Here is a 27,994-nt window from a genome sequence, read left to right as displayed (position 1 = left end):
GCCCGAGATGCTTCAACAAAGAATCAAGCAAACATTGTGAATACATATGAATGTACATGTGATATTTTTAGTTTATTTTAATTAGCAAAATACAAAAATAAAAAAAACTTTTCTACATTGTCATCATGTGTAGACTTTTGAGGACAAAAATGAATTAATTCTATTTTTTAATAAGGCTGTAACATAACAAAATGTGGAAAAAGTGGAGTGCTGTGTATACTCTCCGGATGCACTGTATACTTACCACATGTATATGGTAGTCTTCATATACCACATACAGTATGTTATGTAAGTTGGCCCCACTTTGGGCACCTCTGCTCTATACAGTGTGGACCTTTTGTATGCTTAAGCATAACGCTCAGAGGTCAAGCATACATTAACGTAAGATCATTTGTCTGGGATTGTGTTCCAACTGGTTGGGTATACAGTGTAGTAGGTACCGTACATACATGCTCAGGTTAGCCTGCTTATGATGATGATGTAATTTAAAACTACCCTATCTGGCACAGATCAACAGGCTAACGTAACCATCAAAGCAGATTATCACTGTGCTTTTGAATATTTGCTTGTCCATCCTTCCCCCGTCTACAGATTGGAGTGTGTCTGCTGTCTGGGTTCAGAGTTCCGCAGAGGTGCGGGTGTGTTGGATATGGTGTTTGAGACGCCTTTTCATCTCCTCACCTGTGGCTACGACACCTTTATTCGACTCTGGGACCTTCGCCTGAGTCCGCAGTGAGTTCAAACTTGTTTGTTTTTGCTAAATAAAGAGTAGAATCCTTCACTCTATCCCTTTTGATGTTTTCAAACTGTACAAGTGACATTACTCTTCCTGTTACTTTACATACTGACCTAAGGCTACACTGTCACAAAGAGTTCCATTTTTCCAAGTGCTTCTGTGAAAAAAGCTGCACAATTGTGTGGACTCCTGCTGCAGAGCATTCTCACACTCAACTTAAGTCTGTTATTGAGCATTCATCCAAGATGCGCAGTTTGGTTGGAGCAAACCTTAAATTTGGGCGTTCCCAGTAAAATATGGCCTTGAGTGTATTCTCCCATTGACTTAAGTACTTTGGTTTGAGGAATAAGTACTTTTGAGGGCTCCTGGAAGGTGAAACATTATATGGTACTTAAAGTTTTTATGCAGTGTACACACAGGTAAAATTATCAAATAAACTTTCGGAAAACTGTCAAATCTATTCTGATTGCTTTAATTGAGACACCTGAAAACATTTATTGAGATGTGGATGAATACACCATAATGCCACTGTGTATTAATTATTAAAAATCACACTAAAAACACACAGGAAGACAAACAGCTGTCTGAGCCTCTGTAATGTGTCACAACTTCCAAAAAAATTGTACTAAACAGAACTCTTAAAGGGGAACATTATCACAATTTCAGAATGGTTAAAACCATTAAAAATCAGTTCCCAGTGGCTTATTATATGTTTCGAAGTTTTTTTCAAAATTTTACTCATCACGCAATATCCCTAAAAAAAGCTTCAAAGTGCCTGATTTTAACCATCGTTATAAACACCCGTCCATTTTCCTGTGACGTCACATAGTGAAGCCAACACAAACAAACATGGCGGAAAGAACAGCAAGCTATAGCGACATTAGCTCGGATTCAGACTCAGATTTCAGCGGCTTAAGCGATTCAACAGATTACGAATGTATTGAAACGGATGGTTGTAGTGTGGAGGCAGGTCGCGAAAACGAAATTGAAGAAGAAACTGAAGCTATTGAGCCATATCGGTTTGAACCGTATGCAAGCGAAACCGACGAAAACGACACGACAGCCAGCGACACGGGAGAAAGCGAGGACGAATTCGGCGATCGGCTTCTAACCAACGATTGGTATGTGTTTGTTTGGCATTAAAGGAAACTAACAACTATGAACTAGGTTTACAGCATATGAAATACATTTGGCAACAACATGCACTTTGAGAGTGCAGACAGCCCAATTTTCATCAATTAATATATTCTGTAGACATACCCTCATCCGCGCTCTTTTCCTGAAAGCTGATCTGTCCAGTTTTGGAGTTGATGTCAGCAGGCCAGGGAAGCTAGGGTCGATAGGGGGTTTAGCTCGCTCGTCTGCGGGAACAAACTGCCGCCATTTTTTGCCGTGCTACCAAGGTCCTTTGTCCCTGAATTGCTCACACACTCCGGCAGATTCAATGGGGGTCTGGCGGCAGATTTCTTTGACTTTATCGTTGGAAATGCATCTGCTTTGAGTGTCGCCCTAGAGGGGGGGGGTTACCCACATATGCGGTCCTCTCCAAGTTTCTCATAGTCATTCACATCGACGTCCCACTGGGGTGAGTTTTTCCTTGCCCTTATGTGGGCTTTGTACCGAGGATGTCGTTGTGGCTTGTGCAGCCCTTTGAGACACTTGTGATTTAGGGCTATATAAATAAACATTGATTGATTGATATCCACACATTCTTGCCATCTCTGTCGTAGCATAGCTTTCGTCGGTAAAGTGTGCGGAACAAACGTCCAATTTCTGGCCACTTTCGCATCTTTGGGCCACTGGTGCAACTTGAATCCGTCCCTGTTCGTGTTGTTACACCCTACGACAACACACCGACGAGGCATGATGTCTCCAAGGTACGGAAAACAGTCGAAAAAAACGAAAATAACAGCTATTTGACTCGGTGTTTGAGAAAATGGCGGATTGCTTCCCGATGTGACGCCACGTTGTGACGTCATCGCTCCGAGAGCGAATATTAGAAAGGCGTTTAATTCGCCAAAATTCACCCATTTAGAGTTCGGAAATCGGTTAAAAAATATATGGTCTTTTTTCTGCAACATCAAGGTATATATTGATGCTTACATAGGTCTAGTGATAATGTTCCCCTTTAAGATCACAAATACTTTGTTTTAGAGAGTAAACAAAGTTTCATCTACAGATTATTATTCACATCCAGCAAGGAAAAAGAAGCTGTTTTAGCGTGCATACACACACTACATCACCATGACACGTGACAAGCACTGCCTGGATCGATATAGCCTTTTGAAATTTAGAGTTATTTTTTTACCCCAAACAACCGGTGCCATCGATTGTCCGTCTCATTATTAATGAGCCCGCTTTCATTCCAGGTTTAAGCACGTTTGCCTCACTTGCAGGGGATGGGCATGGCCGCAGGCTGGATGGGAGAATACGAAAAGAGAAAGATGCATAACTTCAAGCGCGTAAAAAAAAAACACTTACCGTAAGTGCAAACGGGACATTAGATCCCTTAAAGTATCAGTAGAGTGGAAAAACAAGTTGCCTCTATGTTGAAGCTATTAACATATATATCTGATTTATGACACCAAAAGACTTCCAAAGTTTGCGAGTAAAAATGTATTTTCCACTCGACTGGTACTTCATTGAATAATGAAGGGTGTCATTAATTTTGTACTGCAGGTGATTGTTTACTATATTTTGGGGTCGAGGAGTTCAGTCAAGGAAGACAAATCTGTTCTGATTGGCAAATGACACTGGGGACTTGGATAGTGGTAAGGTTGGGGGGAAATTGCCTGGAGGGGATCTCTCTTTAGATATAAAAAATTAATCAGCCTCCGGAGAATCCGAGGGTCATCCTGAAATTCAGGTTGTCTGGAAATTCAGGCAAGCATCAATAAACCTTTAGAAAAGGAAAAGGCGGAAAAATACATTACATATATTTTATAAAGTCATTGTAATGTAAAAGTAGGTGCTTAACTTTGTAAATGAAGTCATAATTATGACCTGTGTGGTTTATTTTAACAGTATATTCTGTTCTGTCACTAAGTGTAGTGTACGCTTGCATGCGTGGGTGAATGTCTGCCCATCATCTGTCCCTGAAGTATTTTCATCTCTTATTGATGCCAATGCCTAATGGACAATCAATGCTTATTGATAGAAAATACTCTTCTTAACCACTGGCCAGATCTAGTCACAAACACTCTATACGCATGGATCACTTACACTGGATTACTGCAGTTCTTTATTGCAGCTTTTGGAAGAATTTACAAATATTACAAGCCAGGAGGAGTAAAAAAAAAAATGGCATGGTATGTTAAATTGGAGAAGCTAGCAACGCAACTCACACTTCCTGTTTACGTTTCATTTTTACACACATTCCTCCAAGTACTTTTGTTTACTTCTATGGTGCAAGGTGGTGCTCATCAATAATAACTGACATAAGGAGTGATTACATTATTGGGAAAATACCTTAACATGTTGTTGATTTTAAAGGCCTACTGAAATGCGATTTTCTTATTTAAACAGGGATAGCAGGTCCATTCTATGTGTCATACTTGATCATTTCGCGATATTGCCATATTTTTGCTGAAAGGATTTAGTAGAGAACATCGACGATAAAGTTTGCAACTTTTGGTCGCTGATAAAAAAGCTTTGCCTGTACCGGAAGTAGCAGACGAGTAGCGTGACGTCACAGGTTGTGGAGCTCCTCACATCTGCACATTGTTTACAATCATGGCAACCAGCAGCGAGAGCGATTCGGACCGAGAAAGCGACGATTTCCCCATTAATTTGAGCGAGGATGAAAGATTCGTGGATGAGGAAAGTGAGAGTGAAGGACTAGAGGGCAGTGGGAGCGATTCAGATATTGATACTGATATTCAGCTGGGAATGACTAAAACAGTAAATAAACACAAGACATATATGTACTCTATTAGTCACAACACAACCAGGCTTATATTTAATATGCCACAAATTAATCCCGCATAACAAACACCTCCCCCCTCCCGTCCATATAACCCGCCAATACAACTCAAACACCTGCACAACACACTCAATCCCACAGCCCAAAGTACCGTTCACCTCCCCAAAGTTCATACAGCACATATATTTCCCCAAAGTCCCCAGAGTTACGTCCGTGACATGCACATAGCAGCACGCACGTACGAGCAAGCGATCAAATGTTTGGAAGCCGCAGCTGCATGCGTACTCACGGTACCGCGTCTGCGCATCCAACTCAAAATCCTCCTGGTAAGAGTCTCTGTTGTCCCAGTTCTCCACAGGAAAATGGTAAAGCTTGACTGTCATCTTTCGGGAATGAAAACTATGAAACACCGGCTGTGTTATCCGGCACAACAGTCAGGGGGTGCATTCTACGGCGGGGGTGCGTTATCCGGCACAACACCTGCCGCAATACACCGCTTCCCACCTACAGCTTTCTTCTTTGCTGTCTTCATTGTTCATTGAACAAATTGCAAAAGATTCACCAACACAGATGTCCAGAATACTGTGGAATTTTGCGATGAAAACAGACAACTTAATAGCTGGCCACCATGCTGTCCCAAAATGTCCTCTACAATCCGTGACGTCACGCGCAGGCATCATCATACTGAGACGTTTTCAGCAGGATATTTCGCGCAAAATTTAAAGTTGCACTTTAGTAAGCTAACCCGGCCGTATTGGCATGTGTTGCAATGTTAAGATTTCATCATTGATATATAAACTGACTGCGTGGTCGGTAGTAGTGGGTTTCAGTAGGCCTTTAAAGCACAGGTGTCGTCACATCATTTTATGCAGCCCCAAAAGGTCAAAATAATGCGGCTCAGTAAGGCTTTTCATCTTTCTTGATACATGTATTTTAATTTTGACACTAAACACATGTAATGCATGCATATGCAGTACTGAAAGGAGCCATATGTAATAATGTGGCCAGAAATTGTACTGCAATCACGGTCAAAATTCTGTAGTCCCCTCCCTCTCTCCTGACTGAAGTTGCCAGATACGCTGCCAAATCCAGCTGGAGAGACTGGGCTACTCCAAGCAACTTCAAACTTCCACTGCCTCTTACTAGGGGTTGAGGTGCTGGGACCATAATAGCTGAAAAGACAATCGTTTTGTCAATAACAAATCTCAAGCCAACACATTTTACACAGAATTAGGCTATTTTCAGGAAGAAGTACGTCATGCCTGCGTACAATATCGCAACAAATGGCAATCATATGGTTATTGTCATTACTATCAGAAAACAAACTACAACCAACGCTAGCAATGGTGAAAATAAGTAGAGTAAGGGTATCCAAACTTTTTCCTCTGAGGGCCGCACACGGAAAAATTAAAGCATGCGGGGGCCTTTTTGATATTTTTCATTTTCAAACCATAACAAAATATATGGATTTGGGTTGGGTTTTTTTTTACCTTCAGGCATGCTTGCCAACCTTGAGACTTCCGAATTCGGGAGATTGGGAGGGGTCTGTGGGCGGGGGCGTAGCCTGGGAGGCGGGGTTAAGGAGGAAGGAGTATATTTATAGCTAGAATTCACTGAAATCCAAGTATTTCCTATATATATATATATATATATATAAATAAAATAAATACTTGACTTTCAGTGAATTCTAGATATATATATATATATATATATATATATATATATATATATATATATAATATATGTATTTTACTATCCATGTATTTTACTATCCATCCATCCATTTTCTACCGCTTATTCCCTTTTGGGGTCGCGGGGGGTGCTGGAGCCTATCTCAGCTACAATCGAGCGGAAGGCGGGGTACACCCTGGACAAGTCGCCACCTCATCGCAGGGCCAACACAGATAGACAGACAACAATTCACACTCACATTCACACACTAGGGCCAATTTAGTGTTGCCAATCAACCTATCCCCAGGTGCATGTCTTTGGCGGTGGGAGGAAGCCGGAGTACCCGGAGGGAACCCACGCAGTCACGGGGAGAACATGCAAACTCCACACAGAAAGATCCCGAGCTCGGGATTGAACCCAAGGCTACTCAGGACCTTTGTATTGTGAGGCAGATGCACTAACCCCTCTTCCACCGTGCTGCCCGTATTTTACTATATACATATATATATATATATATATATATATATATATATATACATATAAATAAAAGAAATACTTGAATTTCAGTGTTCATTTATTTACACATATACACACACATAACACTCTATTCATTGTTGTATTCAATCCAGTATTTGGCAATATACAAGATTCTCCTGCAATAACACATCAAAGAACATATGACATACATTTGCAGCCTCCATTCCAGGGAGCTAGTTTTGTTACTACCAATGGACCTGCAGTGAACAATTATCAGCTCGTCAAACCATAACAGCAAGATCAAATACATGGATTTTCTGTGGTGCAGGACACACACTTGCTATGTGTGCATTGTTGGGAAGTATGGAACACGAGAAGAAGATCAACTTTTTACAGGAAAATGACCTTTGCTTAGACTGTTTGTGTAAAGGACACAAAAGTAGGCAGTGCTGCAAGAGAATTTCCTGTGCCAAGTGTAGCCTGAAGCATCCCACAGTACTCCACAGGAAAAAGGATGAGGCTGAGAAGGATGCACAAGATGGTATCCACACGCTGGTGCCTTGTGGTCTTTTTACAGGGGCTGGACGCCCAAAATTGCAAGCTGCCAATTGTTCCATTCCAAGTAATATCTAAAAAAGGAAATACAATTTTCACAACTTATCCTTTTTTGAATGAAGAAAGTACAGCAATTTTCTGTACAGAAAGCTCAATGAAGAAATTGCAACTCACAGAAGGAAAAGGATGCCTCCTTTTGCACACGATGGGCCAGCAGAAGGTTGTGAGCAGCAAGACAGTTTTAAGATTGGAGGTGGCTGCGCTGCATGGGGATTCTGGAACTGATCGGAATAAATGTGCCAAAAGCCCTGGAGCCTGTGGAGTGCAGTGAAGACGAGATACCATTTGTCAAAATGACTAGGCTGTGTTAGTGAAGTGAACAGATGATATAGTATTGACTTCTTTACACAACTAGCACGTGTCAGAAAGTTCCACAAGACATTCCAGAAATAAAGCACACATCCGATTCCTTATCCACCTTTAAACATAATCAGCTCTCCAGAGCGGTGTTTGGGTGGGTATCCTGCAGCGTGTGTGTAACGTGATGGCTTCCTTGCTGATAGCGGCGTCCTGTGGCTTGAATTGCCTGTGGTGGCTTTCCTTCAACACCATTTTTGTTGACAAAATGTAGCGACTCCGAATCGGCCTGTCGCTTGAAAGTAAAAAGCTGGGTTTTGTACTTGTATGTCGTGCTTCTTGTTTAGCCAGTAAAGCACACACAGAGTTACGGGATGCAATGTTGTAAATGATATAATGATGTAACATAATGTACTAAAAGAAACTTGTTTAGTTTGTCTGTAGACAGCATGTAGTTGAAAGGTCCAAAACTTTCAATAGCTTCCAATAGGGCTCAACAAAGTGTTTAATAACGTCCAAAGTCTCTTGTAAAGTGTGCAATATAGTGTGTAACAACGGTCAGCAAAAATGATGGTCACTCAGCTCTACTTTCTCTTGTTGCCATGCCAAATGTAGGTAACAACACCCCTTTTCTAATGCCCACCTATAATGTCCTATGACACCTACTTTTGTTCTGTGAATACACACCCACAAACACTCCATGTGACCTTCCATACATATTTCTGGCTGCTACAGGAACAGTAAGAGATTGTTAAAATATTGTATGTCATTCCTTCCAACAGGAAGTACGTAATGGAGTGGGAAGAGCCTCATGACAGCGCCTTATACTGCATTCAGACAGATGGAAATCACATGATAGCAAGTGGCTCCTCCTACTATGGTGTTGTTCGACTCTGGGACAAAAGAAAGACGGAATGCTTACAGGTGTGTACACAATTTGCATACAGTACTTCATAAAATACTTTATGATAGTTAACCTCTTTGTTAGAAAATCATTAGAATGATATTTGATAGTAAGTGAAGAGTTTCAGTGGTAGAGGAATGAGGGTTATGTACTGTATTTGCTTTCAAACGCTGCAAACTTTACTTTTTTTGTGCGTATTCCGGTCCGAGTCGCGTCTTGGTAAAGAAGCCCGGTCACCTCTTCCAGTTCCACTGGAGGAAAACCAAGACGTTCCCAGCTCGGTTGCCAGCTGTAAGACATAATCCCTCCTAAATGTCCTGGTCTACCTCCCTAACGTCACCAAGGAGGTGTTCTGAAGCCATCTGGAATACAATCCACCTCAACTTTCTCCTTTTGATGTGAAGGAGTAGCAATCCTACTCTGAGCTCCTCACTTGTTCTTGTAGGCCCAAGGGTGAGTCCAGCCACCTCTTTGAAGGAAACTCATTTTGGCGGCTTGTATCTCAGATCTTGCTCTTTCAGTCACTACCCAAAGCTGGTGACCATAGTTGAGGTTTAACTACATAGTTCCACCTGGAAATGAAGAGCTTTCATTTCCGGGTTAGCTCTCTCCATCAGTACAACAACTTCTTGACGGCCAACACTCAATGACTCGTGCTCCCATTTTCCCTCACTTGTGAAAAAGATCCTGAACTACTTAAACTCTTCCACTCCTCCTCCCAACTAAAAGGGTTCAATCCACCCTTATCCTGTGAGAACCATTACCTCATATTTGGAAGTGCTGAGAAGTTTAACACAGCTTTGGAGAGCCGAGTAAACAGTCAGTATGTTTCCATGCAGTAAATTAGTCTGGTCTGCAAATAATGTGGCTCAAAATAAGATTTCTTAAACACATAGAAACATCTTAATATGATTGTGTTTGGCTTTTGAAAAATCTTATTAACACGCATAGATTATTTGATTGCAAACTAGTTGTTTCTGCTATTTTTTAAATAACTGGCACACTGTTTATTGGTCGAAAGTTCTCAGGGTTGAATTTGTCTCCTGCCTTAAACACTGGTGTGAGTCGAGCAGTTTTCCATGCAGTGGGAACTACACCTTGTTTAATGAATAAATGAATCAAATGTGTAATTGGGAAGCAAGGAAATCCTTGTGATGTTTTTTAAAATTACTAGATCGATGCTTAAGCATTTTAATTGCATTGTTAAGTCCTTAATAGAATAGAATAGAAAGTACTTTATTGATCCCTGGGGGAAATTCAGCACCACAGTTCGCTCACAATAGACAATAAATACTCTACAGCATTATTCACATGTGAATAATATAAATATATTATACATATATTCTACATTTAAGTACGGTCAAGAAGGAACATATGCATTATACAGTCTGATGGCTGTCGGTATGAAGGACCTCCTGTGTCGAGCTAATTGAGCTAATAAAACAATATTAAGACTGTTCACCATAATATCTAAATTGTCAGTCTGAGTTCCATTTATGTGAAGCTGTAGATCTCTGGAATTATAATCTTTTCTACGTTTCAATAGGCAATTTATGTGTTTTCATTCCAATTTGCCATTTCCTTTACCGCTATTGATTATATCCATTAAGAACTTTGTCTAGGATTTTTAAAGCATTGTCTCTTTCATTTATCAATTGTATGATATTGAAATTAATCCATGGGATGTTATTCCTTGATTCTTTGGACACTCCTTTCTTTGTAAACAGGCCTAAAAGTTCACCCATCACATTGTTAAAAGTATTTGCACTATCCCCAACTTTCCACTACATTAGACCAGTTTACATTCTCAAATTCATTTTTTATGACTGGTTGTAAACTCTTAGGTATAAATATATAATCTTTAATTTTATCAGGTCTGACTGAGAGCTACGTTTTAGTTTTCTTTAAACAAAGAATAAAATTATGGTCAGAGAGACCAGATAGGAAATGAAAGTTCTGATCATTCTATCAGGTTAATAAGTGAAGATTAGGTCGATTGTTGTTTTCGACATATTTGTTACTGTTGTTGGGCAATCTATGATCAGAGTATGTTTATCAGTAAGTTGTTTCAATGTCTTCCAATCTGTTTTATTATGCAAATTATTATTTAGATCACCCAGCAAAATAATTTATTTTGAGGAATGCATTAAGTTAAAACAGTTTCATGCTGGCCGTAAAAAACATAACTTATTTGGCGGAGGTAAGAAAGTCTGCATTCTGTAAAGCGTGGCACTTATTAACCCGAGCGTTTCCAAGCCAACACAGTTAGTTGGTCACAGCCCAACTATACACTGCGGGAAATACTAATAAACTGAAAAGCTACTTGATAAATCCTCAGTCCATTCAGCCATTTTCTACCGCACGTCTCTCTCGATGTCGCAGAAGGGCTAAAGCCTTTTCAGTTACACTTGGCAGAAAGCAGGATACTTACTTACTTATTAATCTTGCTCTTCTCGGATGGGAAATAAGGTTCCAACGACTCGATGCCATTGCTGTTCTCTGTGCCTCGCTCCATGTAAGCTTCATCTCTTTCAACTTCCCTTCACCTGTTCTCCGCCAGGTGTTCTTTGGCCACCCAGGCTTACGTTTTCCAGGTGGTGTCTATCTTAACACTATCTATCTTCTCATCCTCCATCTGAGTCGCCAGTGTTTGATTTTAAGGACCACATCTTCCATCCATCCATTTTCGACCGCTTGTCCCTTTTGGAGTCGCGGGGGGTGCTGGAGCCTATCTCAGCCACATCTGGACCTCCTGTTTTGGCATACAGCTCCTGTTTGTTATTTTGTTGGGCCAGTAGTTTCAGCAGAATTTTCTAAAGCAACCATTGTGGAAGGCACTGATTCATGTCTCCTTCCACCAGATTTCACACAGCTGTTGTAGAGCTGATTTTTGGTCCGAAGATGGTACTGACTTGATTTCCAGATTGGCTAAAGTCTTGTGAATGCCCCACGAGCAATTCTTATCTACGATTTGACTCCCTCAAATGGCTTTGACGCTGCTCACAACAGACAAAGGCTGTTCCGAAAACATCCCCAGAAGGACATCACAGTGATAGCCGTTCTGACATCGCTGCCTCCTCCTCCAATAACACCTGGGAGTTTAACTTTGCTCGTAACGCCTGCAGAGAGAGACTCGAGGCCTATAGACACAACAAAACTACACCCTGAACAATGGGGATATATGCACATTATGAATCCTGCTTGTTCTTCTGTCAGCTTTTTGTCAATCACTGTTTCAATCCTTTTGAGAAGCACTCTGCAAAAGATCTTGCTGGGGATGGAGAATAGTGTAATACCACGCCCGTTGTCACAGATCGGTAGGCTACCTTTCTTGGGAACTTTCACAATTAGTCCCAAAGCCCAGTCACTTGGAATGGTGTCACTCTCCCAGATAGTTCTAAAGAGATCAACCGGCACTGATGTTGCCTGGATCAGCCTTGATCATCTCTGCTTCAATGGAGTCAATGCCTGCTGCTTTGCCACTCTTCATGGCTTTAAGACAGTGGTTCTTAACCTTGTTAGAGGTACTGAACCCCAACAGTTTCATATGCGCATTCACCGAACCCTTCCTTAGTGAAAAATAAAATGTTTTTTTTCTCAAATTCAAGACTTAAAGTTATATGTTTTTTTTACTGGTGCTGAAAATGAACCGTGCATGAACATCATCTTGTTCAAAGAACAAAACCAACACAGTGCATGAACTCACAACAAATTGCACACCTGCAAATCAGATTGAAAATTAGAGGGAACATTGTTTAGGGGTATCCATAATAGGTTTTTATTTACACGATGAGTCGGGTGTGTCTTGACCTCCGCGGCAGAGGCTCCGCCGAACCCCTGAGGCCGACTCACCGAACCCCTAGGGTTCGATCGAACCCAAGTTAAGAACCACTGCTTTAAGAGCTTCCATGGTCTCAGAGACTGTAATTGGGTGAGTATCGATGTTAAGGACAGCTTTTGCTGCTTGAGGATTGGCTGTTGTTTCTGGTTGTGGGCAATTTGCATTTCCTGGAAGTGATGGACCCATCTTGCTGCTTGTTACCATTCAGTTGTTATAAAGGTACCGTTCTTGCATCTGATGGGGGCTGACTGGCTGGTGTTGCTGCCACAGAGCGGTTTGTTGATCTTGTAGAGGGTGCCCAACTCTACCCTGGCTGCAGCCTGTTCAGCTTCACATGCCCTTTCCTCAACAAAAGACTGTTTTTCCTTCCTGGCACTCCTTTTGACCTCTTTGTACTTGGACGTGTAGGTCTTTTGAGCCTTGTTCTTTAAGACTTTGGGACTTGGTGCTGAGCAGTTTTGCTTTCAATGGTTTTCTTTCTTCTATTTTTTACCATGTTCTAGGTGTTATCCATTACTTGTTTTTCTTAGAAAGTGCGATGTGATAAACTTTGCTGTATCTGTTAACAGGTGGTGGTCACCAAATACATCGGCACCACGGAAAACTCTGACATCTCTAAGTGACCGTCATCTCACTCTCGTTAGTTTTTAAGCCAAAATGCATCCATTCTCCCCTTTCTGTCCACACACTATGTCTGCATTTAAGTCCTCCATGATTGTGCGCTGCCAAACATGCTCCACTGCTCGTAAAACCATCAATGTCATGACGTGATGATGGCGCGCCGTCATGCCTGTTAATAAAAAATAAATTAAAAAAAGGGAACCGGTATTTTTTAGAGGCGGTATAGTACCATTTATGATTCAATAGAATTGCGGTACTTTACTAGTACCAGTATACCGTACAACCCTAGTGTGTATCTCTCTCTCTCTCTCTCTCTCTCTCTCTCTCTCTCTCTCTCTCTCTCTCTCTCTCTCTCTCTATATATATATATATATATATATATATATATATATATATATATATATATATATATACATATATATACATATATATATATATACATATATATATATATATATATATATATATATATATATACACATATATATATGTATACATATATATATATGTATATACTGTATATACATATATGTGTGTATATATATATATATATATGTATACATATATATATATGTATACATATTTATACACTATATTGCCAAAAGTATGTGGCCACTCATTCAAATGATGAGAATCAGGTGTCCTAATCACTTGGCCCGGTGTATAAAATCAAGCACTTAGGCATGGAGACTGTTTCTACAAACATTTGTGAAAGAATGGGCCTCTCTCAGTGATTTCCAGCGTGGAACTGTCATAGGATGCCACCTGTGCTACAAATCCAGTCGTGAAATTTCCTCGCTCTTAAATATTCCAAAGTCAACTTTATTATAAGAAAAGTGAAGAGTTTGGGAACAACAGCAACTCAGCCACCAAGTGGTAGGCCACGTAAACTGACAGAGAGGGGTCACTGGATGCTGAAGCGCATAGTGCAAAGACTTTCTGCACAGTCATTTGCTACAGAGCTCCAAACTTCATGTGACCTTCCAATTAGCCCACGTACAGTTCGCAGAGAGCTTCATGGAATGGGTTTCCATGGCCGATCAGCTGCATCTATGCCATACATCACCAAGTCCAATGCAAAGCGTGGGATGCAGTGGTGTAAAGCACGTCGCCACTGGACTCTAGAGCAGTGGAGACGCCTTCTCTGGAGTGATGAATCACATTTTTCCATCTGGAAATCTGATGGACCAGTCTGGGTTTGGAGGTTGCCAGGAGAACGCTACATTTCAGACTGCATTGTGCCGAGCGTGAAATTTGGTGGGGGAGGAATTATGATGTGGGGTTGTTTTTCAGGAGTTGGGCTTGGCCCCTTAGTTCCAGTGAAAGGAACTTTGAATGCTCCAGGATACCAAAACATTTTGGACAATTCCATGGGATGGCACTTCAAGTTCATATGTGAGTAAAGGCAGGTGGCCAAATACTTTTGGTAATATATATATATATATATATATATATATATATATATATATATATATATATATATATATATATATATATATATATATATATATATATATATATTAGAGATGCGCGGTTTGCGGGCACAACCGCGGAGTCCGCGGATTATCCGCGGATCGGGCGGATGAAATTTAAAAAAATAAGATTTTATCCGCGTGCGGGTCGGGTCGGGCGGATCAATTAGATATTTTTTTTTTTTTTTTTTTTTTTTAGCGGGTGGCAGTTAAACCAATTCGGAAATATATATACATAGTTAAATGTTGTTACCCACATACGAAAAACGAGCAGGCACCTGCTGCATATGCCACAACAGAAGAAAAAAAAAGAAAAGAGATGGACACTTTTACGGAGCGGAGAAGGGACGCCTCGCCGGGGTCCGGGACCGAGGCCCCTTCCCCCGAGAGGGCCCCACCGGGAGCCGTAGCTGAGGCGATCCGCGAGAAGGGCCCGACGCACGTCCAGGGTCACTACCGCGCCCACCGCACCGACACCCCGCCTCGTCCGCCTTCGCCGCGGCCGGCGTCACGCGCAGCAGGTAAGCAGCTTACCTGCCCGCCACCCCCGTGGCCGGGGGCTCGTAACATGGGTCACTCCGCGCGCTCCGCCCGCGCAGCTTACCTGCCCGCCACCCCTGTTGCCGGGGGCGCGTAACAGGGGTCACTCCGCGCGCAGTGCGCTCACGAAAGGGGTAGGGCTCACCCTGGTTTTTATAGAGAGCAGGACGGTGGCCATGGAAGTCGGAACCCGCTAAGGAGTGTGTAACAACCCACCTGCCGAATCAACTAGCCCTGAAAATGGATGGCGCTGGAGCGTGGGCCCATACCTGGCTGTCGCCGGCAGCGAGACGCGCTTGGAGGTGCGCTCAGCGCGGCTCCCATATGATTGCGCACTGGTGTGCGTCTGGGTCGTGACAGCGTGGCACGCGAAAGACTGTGCTGCATTGGATCAGTCTCCTTTCTTTAACAGGCAAAAGCTTTATAACCTCACCATACCTGCCAACTTTTGAAATCAGAAAAACCTAGTAGCCAGGGTCCAAGGGCCGCAGGCCCCGGTAGGTCCAGGACAAAGTCCTGGTGGAGGGTTCAGGGCTTCACCCCCCGACGCAAAATGATTATTAGCATTCAGACAGGTTAAAATGTTGCTAAAACCATCACTTTTCCATCAGTCACAGTGACTTTTCAAAACAAAAATATTACAGCAAAAATCATATGGGTTGATTGACATGTTTATTCTGTAAGCTAACTTCAATAGTTTGAAATTATTTTGACAGTTAATGCCAGTTATCCTGTCAACCTTTCACAAGACTTCAATTTGTTAATTGAAAGTATAAACAGTATAAACACTTTTTACAGTAAACAAATGGTAAAACAGTACTAAACAATTCCATAAAAAAAAAAATTGGTGTCATTATTAACTTTCTGTCCAAGCTTGTATAATCTACTGCCTTGTTCAATTGTAAAAAATATTCTGTGCCTAAAATTCACATTTCTATCACAATTATCATACTGTAAACATGGTAAGCTAACTTCATTAAAATTAATAGTCCTGTCAATAGCATGGAATTACAATTCAAATGTAGTTTTTTTGTAAGCCTTTCAAAAGAATTAAAAATATGAAAAATTAATGAAAATTAATTTAAGCCATCAGACACTTTGAAAAGTGGCACATCACATCTCTAATGTAATCATTTGAACTTTTCAACAGAAATAGCACTGCAAAAATATTAAGGACATACTTCTGTATTTTGGTAGTTATGCTGTCAACATTTAACAAGATTTCTTCAACTTGGACTTGAAAGCATAAATAGTATAAACACTTTTAACAGTATGTCGTGCTGTGAAATACAGCCGACAGGATTGCGCACCAAACACGAGGCAAGGCCAAAGCGCATGCAGGTGCAGGAGAAGAAAGGACTTCTTTCATTTAAGGTTTGTGATAAACCATCAAACTCATTCGTTAAAAGGACTCTATAGTAATATAAAGCGAATTTTTCTGGACATTATCATGCAAGAAAAGTTTATTTTTGGGACCGCGATCACCGCGTAATGATTTTCAAAGGTTGCATTACAAACATGTAACTGTCCCATGTGATCAGCCAGTGCGATTGGAAGTCCATGCTCAATTATTGCCTCCGTAAATAAAACTTCGGCATTTAATCACATCCAAAGAATCTGTTTGGGCGACGAAAAACGTTGAAAGTTTTCCACTTGTATCGCTAGCAACGGCATTAGACTTGTGTTTTTTTGTCCCAAAGTGGTCTTTTACATCGCTAATTCCTCCGTGTCCGATCGAATAATCTTGTCTGCACAAGGTGCAATTCGCGTAGTTTTCACCCTTTTTTTTTTAAATTAATGAAAAACCGTATTTTTTATCACTGCACCCGTAACCCGGAATAGGTTGATGAAAACCGTACGAATTACGGGAAAACCGGAGTAGTTGGCAGGTGCCTCACTAATGCCTTGCATCGTCTATATTAGATATACCGGGCGGATGGCGGGCGGATGCAGTTCTGATCAAACGTTACATCGGGTGGATGGCGGATGGTTGACGACTTTCTGATGCGGTTGCGGATGAAATATTTGCCTATCCGCGCATCTCTAATATATATATATATATATATATATACTAGAGATGCGCGGATAGGCAATTATTTCATCCGCAACCGCATCAGAAAGTCGTCAACCATCCGCCATCCACCCGATCTAACATTTGATCAGAACCGCACCCGCCCGCACTCGCCCGTTGTTATATATCTAATATAGACGATGCAAGGCATTAGTGAGGTTATAAAGCTTTTGCCTGTTAAAGAAAGGAGACTGATCCAATGCAGTACAGACATTCGCGTGCCACGCTGTCACGACCCAGATGCACACCAGTGCGCAATCATATGGGAGCCGCGCTGAGCGCACCTCCAGCGCGTCTCGCTGCCGGCGACGGCCGGGTATGGGCCCGAGCCCCACCCCTTTCGTGAGCGCACTGCGCGCGGAGTGACCCCTGTTACGCGCCCCCGGCAACAGGGGTGGCGGGCAGGTAAGCTGCGCGGGCGGAGCGCGCGGAGTGACCCCTGTTACGAGCCCCCGGCCACGGGGGTGGCGGGCAGGTAAGCTGCTTACCTGCTGTGCGTGACGCCGGCCGCGCCGAAGGCGCACGAGGCAAGGTGTCGGTGCGGTGGGCGCGGTGGTGACCCTGGACGTGCGTCGGGCCCTTCTCGCGGATCGCCTCAGCTACGGCTCCCGGTGGGGCCCTCTCGGGGGAAGGGGCCTCGGTCCCGGACCCCGGCGAGGCGTCCCTTCTCCGCTCCGTAAAAGTGTCCATCTCTTTTTTTTTTTTTTCTTCTGTTGTGGCATATGCAGCAGGTGCCTGCTCGTTTTTCGTATGTGGGTAACAACATTTAACTATGTATATATATTTCCGAATTGGTTTAACTGCCACCCGCCTGAATCTATTTAAAATCAAATTTTTTTTTATTTCAACCGCCCGATCCGTGGATAATCCGCGGACTCCGTGGTTGTGCCCGCAAACCGCGCATCTCTAATATATACACATATATATATGTATATATATATATATATATAAATATATATATATACACATATATATGTATATATATATATATATACACATATATATATATGTATATATATATATATATATATATGTATATATATATATATATATATATATATATATATATATATATATATGTATATATATATATATACATATATATATATATATATATATATATATATATATATATATACATATATATATATGTATGTATATATATGTATATTTGCTTGAAAATTCCCTCTTCTCTTCTACAACTCTCTTGTCGTCATTTGGGATGTCTGTTGTAATTTCCCTTCCTGGTTCAATGACCCAGCCTATGTTGTCTTTGATTGGCCTAATCTCAACCAATCGTGACTCATCATAGTAAACAACCAACCAATCATGGTTGTTCTTATACACGCAATTACGTCTTGGAAGTAGGAAGGGGAGGGGTTTAGTACCCATGGAGGGGTGCAGGGGAGAACAAGGAACACAACAAATAAGCGGCGTTTGGTCATTTTAACGTGAAATAAATTATATCGATATTACGATATTTTCTCAATTCATATCTTGTTTAAAAATTAATCGATATATCTTACAAACTTGATATATCGCCGAGCACTACGTTGCACGCGCGACAGTATGTGACGTATGTTAACTAGGTGCGCTTGTTTTATGTCTCTGTGAGGAGAGACAAGAAAGAGTGAGAAAAGCCTGTAGTGTAATGCCCGCAGCTAAAAGCAACTACGTGAGAACGTATACTCGAATACTCACAAAATAGTCATTTTCTACATCGCACAGAGACAAACCCGCGATACATCGAGTATATTCGATGTATCGCCCAGCCCTAGTGCTTAAACATTTTTTATAATGTTCACATCGTTCAGTGAGAAAGTTGTATGTTACGTGCCACCATATGTGTTGACTTTCTGTGTTGGTTATTGTTCATTTGCACCATGAGCAGGAAAGGTTGTTTGGATTGGGTCATTTAAATTGTTTCATTCCATTTCAATATATAACTCATGATCATTGACTAACATTACAAACGTCCATAAGAATGCGGCATAATTGCAGCAATCAAATTGTTATATCGACATATCGCGGGCCACACTTCTTAATAAACTTGGGACGTCTTGCGGGCCAGACTGAAGATGCTAGCACACCACACTTGGTATGCGGGCCGTATTTTGGACACCTTTGAGATAGACCATGGAAACTGGGACTTCATTATGTTGGTGTAAAAATTGAAGAAACCAAATTATTTGAGAAGTGTGACTAATTTAGTGCATGGAAACATACTAACTGTAGTCCAGTAGGACCACAGCATCTGCAAATAGCAGGGATGAGATCCTAAGACTCCCCAACTCGACAACCTTAACGCCTTGACTACACCTAGACATTCTGTCAATGGAAATGATGGAACAGCAGTCTTGGTCAACCTTCACAGCGAACATGCTGGACTTTCTACTGGAACTGTGACCCAAACTCCTGATTGGGTTGTACAAATACCGAATGGCACGTAGTAACATGCCACGAATTCTGTGTACCTTCCAAAAGACACGGTCAAATGTCCACAAGGTAAATGTAGACCGTTTGGGCAAACTCCCATGCATCCTTCCGTACACTTAAAATGGTGTAGCGCTGGTCCAATATTCCACGACCAGAACAAAAATCAAATGACATCTCCTGTAGCTGAGTTTGGATTAATGGCCACAATCTGGAATAGCCTTTCCTAGATAGGCCAAGGAGTGTGACTGGTCACCTCTCTTAAAAAGGGGGGGAGGAGACACACTACCACCACTCCAGTCCACCAAATTCAGAAGTTCTGTTCCTGACTTCTACACAATGTGGAACAAACGTGTCAACCAACACAGTCCCACAACACCCAGGCCTTAAAAGAATTCAAGGCCAACCTTGTCCACACCCAAAGCTTTGCCACTGAAGAGTATTTAGTCTATCTCATCAGCCTCATGTCTGCGTTTGTATCCTCAAACTCTGCCTCCTCTACCATTTCTTATCTGAGTGTTTTGTTTTATAAAATGATTCATATCTGTGACTTCTTAATCGTCAACATTTAAGTGTTTGTGGCTTGAATTGTCTCCTGTTTTTATTCAATCAGTTACATTTAGATTTTATTAATATTTAGAAATTAGCAAAGCAAACACACACCACCTAGTAGGGCTGCACGATATTGATGCAAATTATATTGCCATTTTTTTAAACCCTGCAATTATGTGGGAACTGTATTGCCATATGAAAAAGTACATTAATTTTCACTTTTTTAAGCAGATGACTTGAATATAAGTTGTTATGCTGCACTGCTGCCATCTTGCTGCCAAATGTTGCACCTGCACTCATCTTACCTTTTGGGAATATTAAGTTTGCCGCTTACACACATTGTTATTGTTATATTTAATGCTCATATGGCATTGGGACATGTTTCTTTTATCATGTGCAGATGTGAACTGAATGGCGATAAATCAGTTTTTTAAACCTCTTTCACTCTCCATATTAAAAATTTACATTCCCGCTTCATAATTACATGAAGTAACTGCTTTGAAACTGTAATGTTTTAGTCTGGATATAAAATATTGTAACTTTTGCTCGGACATTGAAAGACTTTTGAGGAAGCGGATGATCGATAATTATTGCGCCCTTGTTCATCATCAAATCAAATCAAATCAACTTTATATATAAAGCACATTTAAAATTTACCACAGGGGTAGCCAAAGTGCTGTGCAATGGGCAGGTTAAAAGATAATACGAGTACCGAGCAAACACAACACAACACAAACAGAACACGATAAAAAATAAATAAATAAAATAGAATAAATAAAAACATAAAAACAGGTTCACAGCAGGTGTATTATGGGGCGCCATTGCAGGATGGATATCACTCAGTGTTAAAAGCCATGGAATAAAAGTATGTTTTTAAGAGAGATTTAAAAACAGGAAGAGAGGAGGCTTGTCTAATACTCAGAGGTAGGTCATTCCAGAGCTTGGGAGCAGCAACGGCGAAAGCTCTGTCACCTCGAAGCTTCAGCCTTGTGTCAGGGACCGTCAACAGCAGCTGATCGGTTGATCTTAAGGATCGGGTGGGGCAGTAAGGCTGAAGGGAAGGAGGTCGGAGAGATAGGTTGGCGCGAGGTTGTTTAGACATTTAAAAACAAATAAAAGGAGTTTAAAATTGATTCGATAACGCACAGGGAGCCAGTGAAGGGACGCTAAAATAGGGGTGATGTGCTCACGTCTGCGGGTCTGTGTTAGCAGACGAGCAGCAGAGTTCTGCACGAGCTGCAGGCAGGCGAGGGAGGCCTGGCTAATGCCTACATACAGGGCATTGCTGTAGTCAAGACGAGTCGAGATAAAGACGTGGATTAATTTCTCAAGATCATGTCCTGATAGAAGCGGTTTCACTTTCGCTATTTGGCGTAATTGATAAAAGCTTTTTTGAACGACGCTGCTGATTGGTTTTTCGAATTTAAAATCTGAGTCGAACTTTACTCCCAGGTTTGTGACACAGTCGCTGAGATAAGGGGTCAGAGTGCCGAGGTCAACGTTGGGGGAGGGAGAGCGACTTGGACCGAACAACATAACTTCTGTTTTGTCTTCATTTAGGCTCAGGAAGTTAGCTGAAAGCCAGACTTTGATGTCGTGCAGACAGTCAATAAGACGTTGAACCGTGTTATTTTGTGCCATGGAAAAATAAATCTGGCAATCATCGGCATAAAAATTAAATGCAATACTGTACTTCCTAAAAATAGAACCAAGAGGGAGAAGGTAAAGCGCAAATAAAATTGGGGCGAGGATTGAGCCCTGGGGGACCCCATGTGGTAAAGGAGCTGTGGAAGACATAAAACTGTCTACTTTTACACAAAAACTCCTGTCGGTTAGGTACGACCGGAACCAGTTGAGGCCGGCGCCCTTAATGCCCACACAGTTCTCAAGACGAGTGATTAAGGTGGCGTTGTCGACGGTGTCGAACGCAGCAGACAGATCTAAAAGCACCAGGACAACATATTTACCAGAATCAGTTGACAGGAGGATATCGTTAAAAACTTTTAGAAGCGCTGACTCTGTGCTGTGGAGGGCTTAAAAACCGGACTGGAACAGCTCAGTGATACCATTATCCTCTAAGAAGGGCAACAACTGACTGTAGACAACCTTCTCTAATATTTTGGAAATGTATGGAAGATTAGAGATAGGTCTGAGGTTAGAGAGAAGAGAGGGGTCGAGGCTTGGTTTTTTAAGTAGAGGTCATACCACTGCATGTTTAAACTCTACTGGAACTATTCCAGAAGAGAGGCTACTATTGATAATGTTAAGGACACTTGATCCAATAGTAGCAAGTACCTCCTTAAACAGGCGAGGTGGGAGGGCATCTGCAGGAGAACCAGAGGGCTTCATATGACTAACTGTGTCACTTAAAAAAGAAAAGGACACCGGCTCAAACTGATGGAAAACAGAAGAGAAATGCAGAAGAACAGAAGGCTTCAGTGCAGTTGTGGTGCTCACCAGTCAAATGACTGCTGGACTTTGTTTAAACAGTCCTTGTCTGCTCGGAGCTGCTGATTGATCACTTGTTGGAATATGGTCACGTGCAGATACCCGGAAATGGCGAGACAGTAGACCTTCACTAGGTCACCGTAGGCAAATATGAGTAAGATATTAGGTCAGTGGTTCTTAACCTTGTTGGAGGTACCGAACCCCACCAGTGTCATATGCGCATTCACTGAACCCTTCTTTAGTGAAAAATAAAATGTTTTTTTTTTTTCAAATTCAAGACAAAGTTATATGTTTTTGGTAACACTTTAGTATGGGGAACATATTCTAAGTAACAAAGACTTAATTTAGAGTTTTTTTGACACTCGAGGAACATATTCTAAGTAACGAAGACTTAATTTAGAGTTATTTGGTTAAGGTTAGAGGGTTAGGGCCAGGGTTAAAGGGTTAGGTTTATATTAAGGCCACACCAAATAAGGCATTAATAAGTACTTAATAATGACTAGTTAAGAGCCAATATGTTACTAATTTGCATGTTAATAAGCAACTAATTAATGGTGAATATGTTCCCCATACTAAAGTGTTACCATATTTTTTTACTGGTGCACAAAATGAACCGTGCATGAACATCATCTTGTTCAAAGAACAAAACCAACACAGTGCATAAACTAACAACAAATAACACACCTGCAAATCAGTCTGACTTCTGCTGTTGTCGTATCTGTAATACGCCGATAGGGAGAAGTTTTTATTTACACGATGAGTCGGGTGTCTTGACCTCCGTCGAACCCCTGAATCCGACTCACCGAACCCCTAGGGTTCGATCGAACCCAGGTTAAGAACCACTGTATTAGGTGCTCCAAAAACATCATACATGTTATATTTTAATAAAAATTTAGTTTGCTTGCCTCCAATATCACAAGTTAGACTTTCAATTGTTTGTTCATCCCACAAAAGGGGAAATTCTGCAAACCGTATTATGTTAATATTGCGACGTCAATACTCAAGCAACATATTGTGCAGCCCTGCAACCCTAATAATAATAAGAATCACAACTATTAGTGCTTTAATAGCTATGAGGTGAGGATTTATATGATGTTTGTAACTGAATTAATTGAAAATAACTGATTTATTAATTCATGCATTGAACTATGTGTGGTTTATAAACAAGTTAAACGTTTTTTTTATCCCAAAAAATCGCATCTCTTTTGTTTACATTCTATCTGTTGTAAAATCATTGATTGATTGATTGATTGATTGCAGTTCTTCCAGTTGGGCTCAAAGCCAGTGAGCAGTCCAGTGTACTCTCTGCAGTTCAGCAGCTCTCACCTGTTTGCAGCATTGGCCACTGCACTTCACTCCTTAGACTTCACACAACACCATAACATCAAGATCACATGACACTGCCTATCCATCCATTTTCTACACATGCAACAATAAATCAAACATTAAAGATATGTATTTTTAAAGTGAAATGTGGACTCTGGGTTTTTTTTTAAGGTCGGTGTAACCTGATATATGCAATCATGAAATAGTTGTTTATTTGTTCTTTTATTGATCCAACATGGGACAAAATAAACAACATGGGCAAAGAAAGGACTTCAAATTAAGAGAGTAATGATGTTGTTACTATGATTATTGTTGGCTGAATGAACGCAAGCTCAAACAAATATGGATATGCTTTAAAGAGAGGGAATGATGAAAAGAATAACTCTTTCACACATGATGTGTCGGATTGAAGATTTGGAGGAGTCTTCATTAACAAGCAGCGCCACGATCCTCAATGATCTGCTTGGTCCAGGGATCCATGGGATGGAATGGCCTTAGTGACTGAGGTCTTGAAGATCTGCCACAAAGTGACATCCTCGCAAGCAAATAACTAGAAGGATCGTTTATATGTTGGCTGGTTTAACTTCCAAGAATTGGCAGAAGACATAAGCACAGAACTGAAAAAGACGTTGACTCTGAAGTTTTCACGTTCACCGACCGAAAATGTCCTGAGAGGTAATTTCAGAGACAGCCCCTGACGAAGACAAGAAGTTAATGGTACGTGCAAAATCTCTAGCTATAAACTAATGATACCGAGTACAAGCGGATGTTTTGCAAGGTTCATTATGACCATTTCTACGCCAACTTGTAAACATAACTCACATTTATGCTCGCAATTTAAAGCATAACAAAAAGCTGAGTGACAGCTCCTATTCCAAAATACTTGTAAGTGGAGGTACCAATGTGCTTCAGTCCTGTGAGGGAAATACTCAAAATCCAGCAAAGCAAAACATGAGAATTACTCACCTTGTTTTTAATCCGCAGTGTTTGATGAGATTTTAGGAAATTGTAATATTAATTAAAGAATATTGACGGAACAATAAGAATTTGATGGACATGAGGAGCAAGCTGGAACCTGCTGGAAGAAAGTTGATCCGTTTGCCTGGGGAAATATGTCACCTGTTCCCTTTAAGTCCCAGTCAGGAAAAGAGCTCAACGGTTCTTCTCCAACTTTGTTATAATCCTTTGAAGAGATGAAGGCCATGATTTTTTTGACACTGTAAATCCTCACATTTGCACCTCACAGCGCATGTTTCTACACCCAAATCCACGTCTTACTGTGTAAAGCATCCTAGCAGTATAATACATAGTACATGACATGTGGTGTACTTTCACAGTACAAAAGCTGTGTACTGTGAAGGTACAGCACACGTGTGTGTGTCCTAAAACCTCACTAACGCTGATGTTTTAAAAATAAATTTGTGTCCAAACACAAAAGCCTTTTTTTGTCCGATAAAACAGCTTCAAAATGTTGTTTCAGCGTTTGTGTATGATTGAGGTTTCCAACATAATCGTCCCTTATTCAAAGTAAGTTGTTGATTGTATTTCATGCAGTGCTACACTAATAACACACACAAGTGATAACAAATACAGTATATGCATGATGTTTGCTGAATGATCACTGATTTGAATGGTCAGATATTATTTATTAATCTGTATTAATATTTATTGATGTGGAAAAATGTAACATGACAATTGGTGAATGTGTGGGAAATTGTGTTAGATGTAAATATAAACGGAATACAATTATTTGCAAATCCTTTTCAACCCATATTCAATTGAATGCACTACAAAGACAAGATATTTGATGTTCAAACTCATAAACTTAGATTTTCATGGCTGCAACACGTGCCAAAGTAGTTGGGAAAGGGCATGTTCACCACTGTGTTACATGGCCTTTCCTTTTAACAACACTCTGTAAACGTTTGGGAACTGAGGAGACACATTTTTTAAGCTTCTCAGGTGGAATTCTTTCCCATTCTTGCTTGATGTACAGCTTAAGTTGTTCAACAGTCCGGGGGTCTCCGTTGTGGTATTTTAGGCTTCATAATGCGCCACACATTTTCAATGAGAGACAGGTCTGGACTACAGGCAGGCCAGTCTAGTACCCGCACTCTTTTACTATGAAGCCACGTTGATGTAACACGTGGCTTGGCATTGTCTTGCTAAAATAAGCAGGGGTGTCTATGGTAATGTTGCTTGGATGGCAATATATGTTGCTCCAAAACCTGTATGTACCTTTCAGCATTAATGGCGCCTTCACAGATGTGTAAGTTACCCATGTCTTGGGCACTAATACACCCCCATACCATCACACATGTTGGCTTTTCAACTTTGCGCCTATAACAATCCGGATGGTTCTTTTCCTCTTTGGTCCGGAGGACACGACGTCCACAGTTTCCAAAAACAATTTGAAATGTGACGACAGAACACTTTTCCACTTTGTATCAGTCCATCTTAGATGAGCTCAGACCCAGCGAAGCCGACGGCGTTTCTGGGTGTTGTTGATAAACAGTTTTCGCCTTGCATAGGAGAGTTTTAACTTGCACTTACAGATGTAGCGACCAAATGTAGTTACTGACAGTGGGTTTCTGAAGTGTTCCTAAGCCCATGTGGTGATATCCTTTACACACTGATGTCGCTTGATGATACAGTACAGCCTGAGGGATCAAAGGTCACGGGCTTAGCTGCTTACGTGCAGTGATTTCTCTAGATTCTCTGAACCCTTTGATGATATTACGGACCGTAGATGGTGAAATCCCTAAATTCCTTGCAATAGCTGGTTGAGAAATGTTTTTCTTAAACTGTCCAACAGTTTGCTCACGCATTTGTTGACAAAGTGGTGACCCTCGCCCCATCCTTGTTTGTGAATGACTGAGCATTTCACAAAATCTACTTTTATACCCAATCATGGCACCCACCTGTTCCCAATTTGCCTGTTCACCTGTGGGATGTTCCAAATAAGTGTATGATGAGCATTCCTCAACTTTATCAGTATTTATTGCCACCTTTCCCAACTTCTTTGTCACGTGTTGCTGGCATCAAATTCTAAAGTTAATGATTATTTGCAAAAGAAAAAATGTTTATCAGTTTGAACATCAAATATGTTGTCTTTGTAGCATATTCAACTGAATATGGATTGAAAATGATTTGCAAATCATTGTATTTCGTTTATATTTACATCTAACACAATTTCCCAACTCATATGGAAACGGGGTTTGTACAACATTGCAGGAACTTCATTGTCATAGCAGTATGCATGAGATGAAATTTACTGCCCGAGGTCCCAGGTTTAGCTGTTGTGGCCCCAGGTAAGGCTTCAGAGTTTAACACTTCTGAAGAGGACTTTAAAATATTTTTGGGCTGTTTTGACTGGCGTCATGCTCTCTCATTAGATCCAACGTAGAAAATGAGTTGAGTTACGGAAGAGGGAAGGCAAGACTGTTAACAATGTCTCTAACTTTGGCGGGAAATGATGTTAAAAAAAGTGGATATTTATAATTATTTCCCCGAATCAAGAGTAGTGGGGCAGAAGAGTGGACACTTTCTAGGCGATCTGCTGGGAGGCTGGGCAGCAGCAGGACCAGACGAGGACGGCATCACCAGGTTTGAGAGACAGATTGCAGAGACACTGCAGTCTGGGGTAACTTCAGCTGTGGGCAGGAAGTTGAGTTGTCTTGCAGTCGCTTACGTGTGTTTGCAGAATCCACATACAACATGTGACTGGGCCGACACGCTGTTTGTATGGTGACAAAGCGGACACAACGACAGGTTGTAGAGGACGCTAAAGGCAGTGCCATCATGGCATGCCCTTGATATTGGTGTCCGGGTGAAAATCGGGAGAAATTCGGGAGAATGGTTGCCTCGGGAGATTTTCGGGAGGGGCACTGAAATTCGGGAGTCTCCCGGAAAAATGGGGAGGGTTGGCAAGTATGTCGGGTAGCAAAAGTGGAGCTTTTTTCTTCGAGTCCTCTCCCAGTTGACAGGAAGTGACATAGGTAGTGTTTTTCATGTAATGGCACCTATGAAATGCACACACATTGATATAAATGCGCCATCACTTGATGA

The 27,994-nt window shown here is 41.3% G+C and overlaps 1 protein-coding gene across 1 annotated transcript in view; it reads left to right on the top strand.

Annotated features, from left to right (window-relative positions):
* Positions 1–24,059, top strand: part of fbxw4 (F-box and WD repeat domain containing 4) — a 113,524-nt gene extending 89,465 nt beyond the window's left edge. Inside the window, exons 7-9 of the mRNA XM_061963739.1 lie at positions 592–732; positions 8,501–8,642; positions 23,861–24,059. Coding sequence (XP_061819723.1) covers positions 592–732; positions 8,501–8,642; positions 23,861–23,998 — 421 coding nt within the window. The 3' untranslated portion in view covers positions 23,999–24,059. The remainder of the gene's footprint in view (positions 1–591; positions 733–8,500; positions 8,643–23,860) is intronic.
* The last annotated feature ends 3,935 nt before the right edge of the window (positions 24,060–27,994 follow it).

The sequence above is a fragment of the Nerophis lumbriciformis genome, linkage group LG02 (assembly GCF_033978685.3).
Source record: "Nerophis lumbriciformis linkage group LG02, RoL_Nlum_v2.1, whole genome shotgun sequence".
Lineage (NCBI taxonomy): Eukaryota > Metazoa > Chordata > Actinopteri > Syngnathiformes > Syngnathidae > Nerophis > Nerophis lumbriciformis.
Note: the sequence above shows the minus strand (reverse complement) of the source record. Positions and strands in the feature narration are given on the sequence as shown.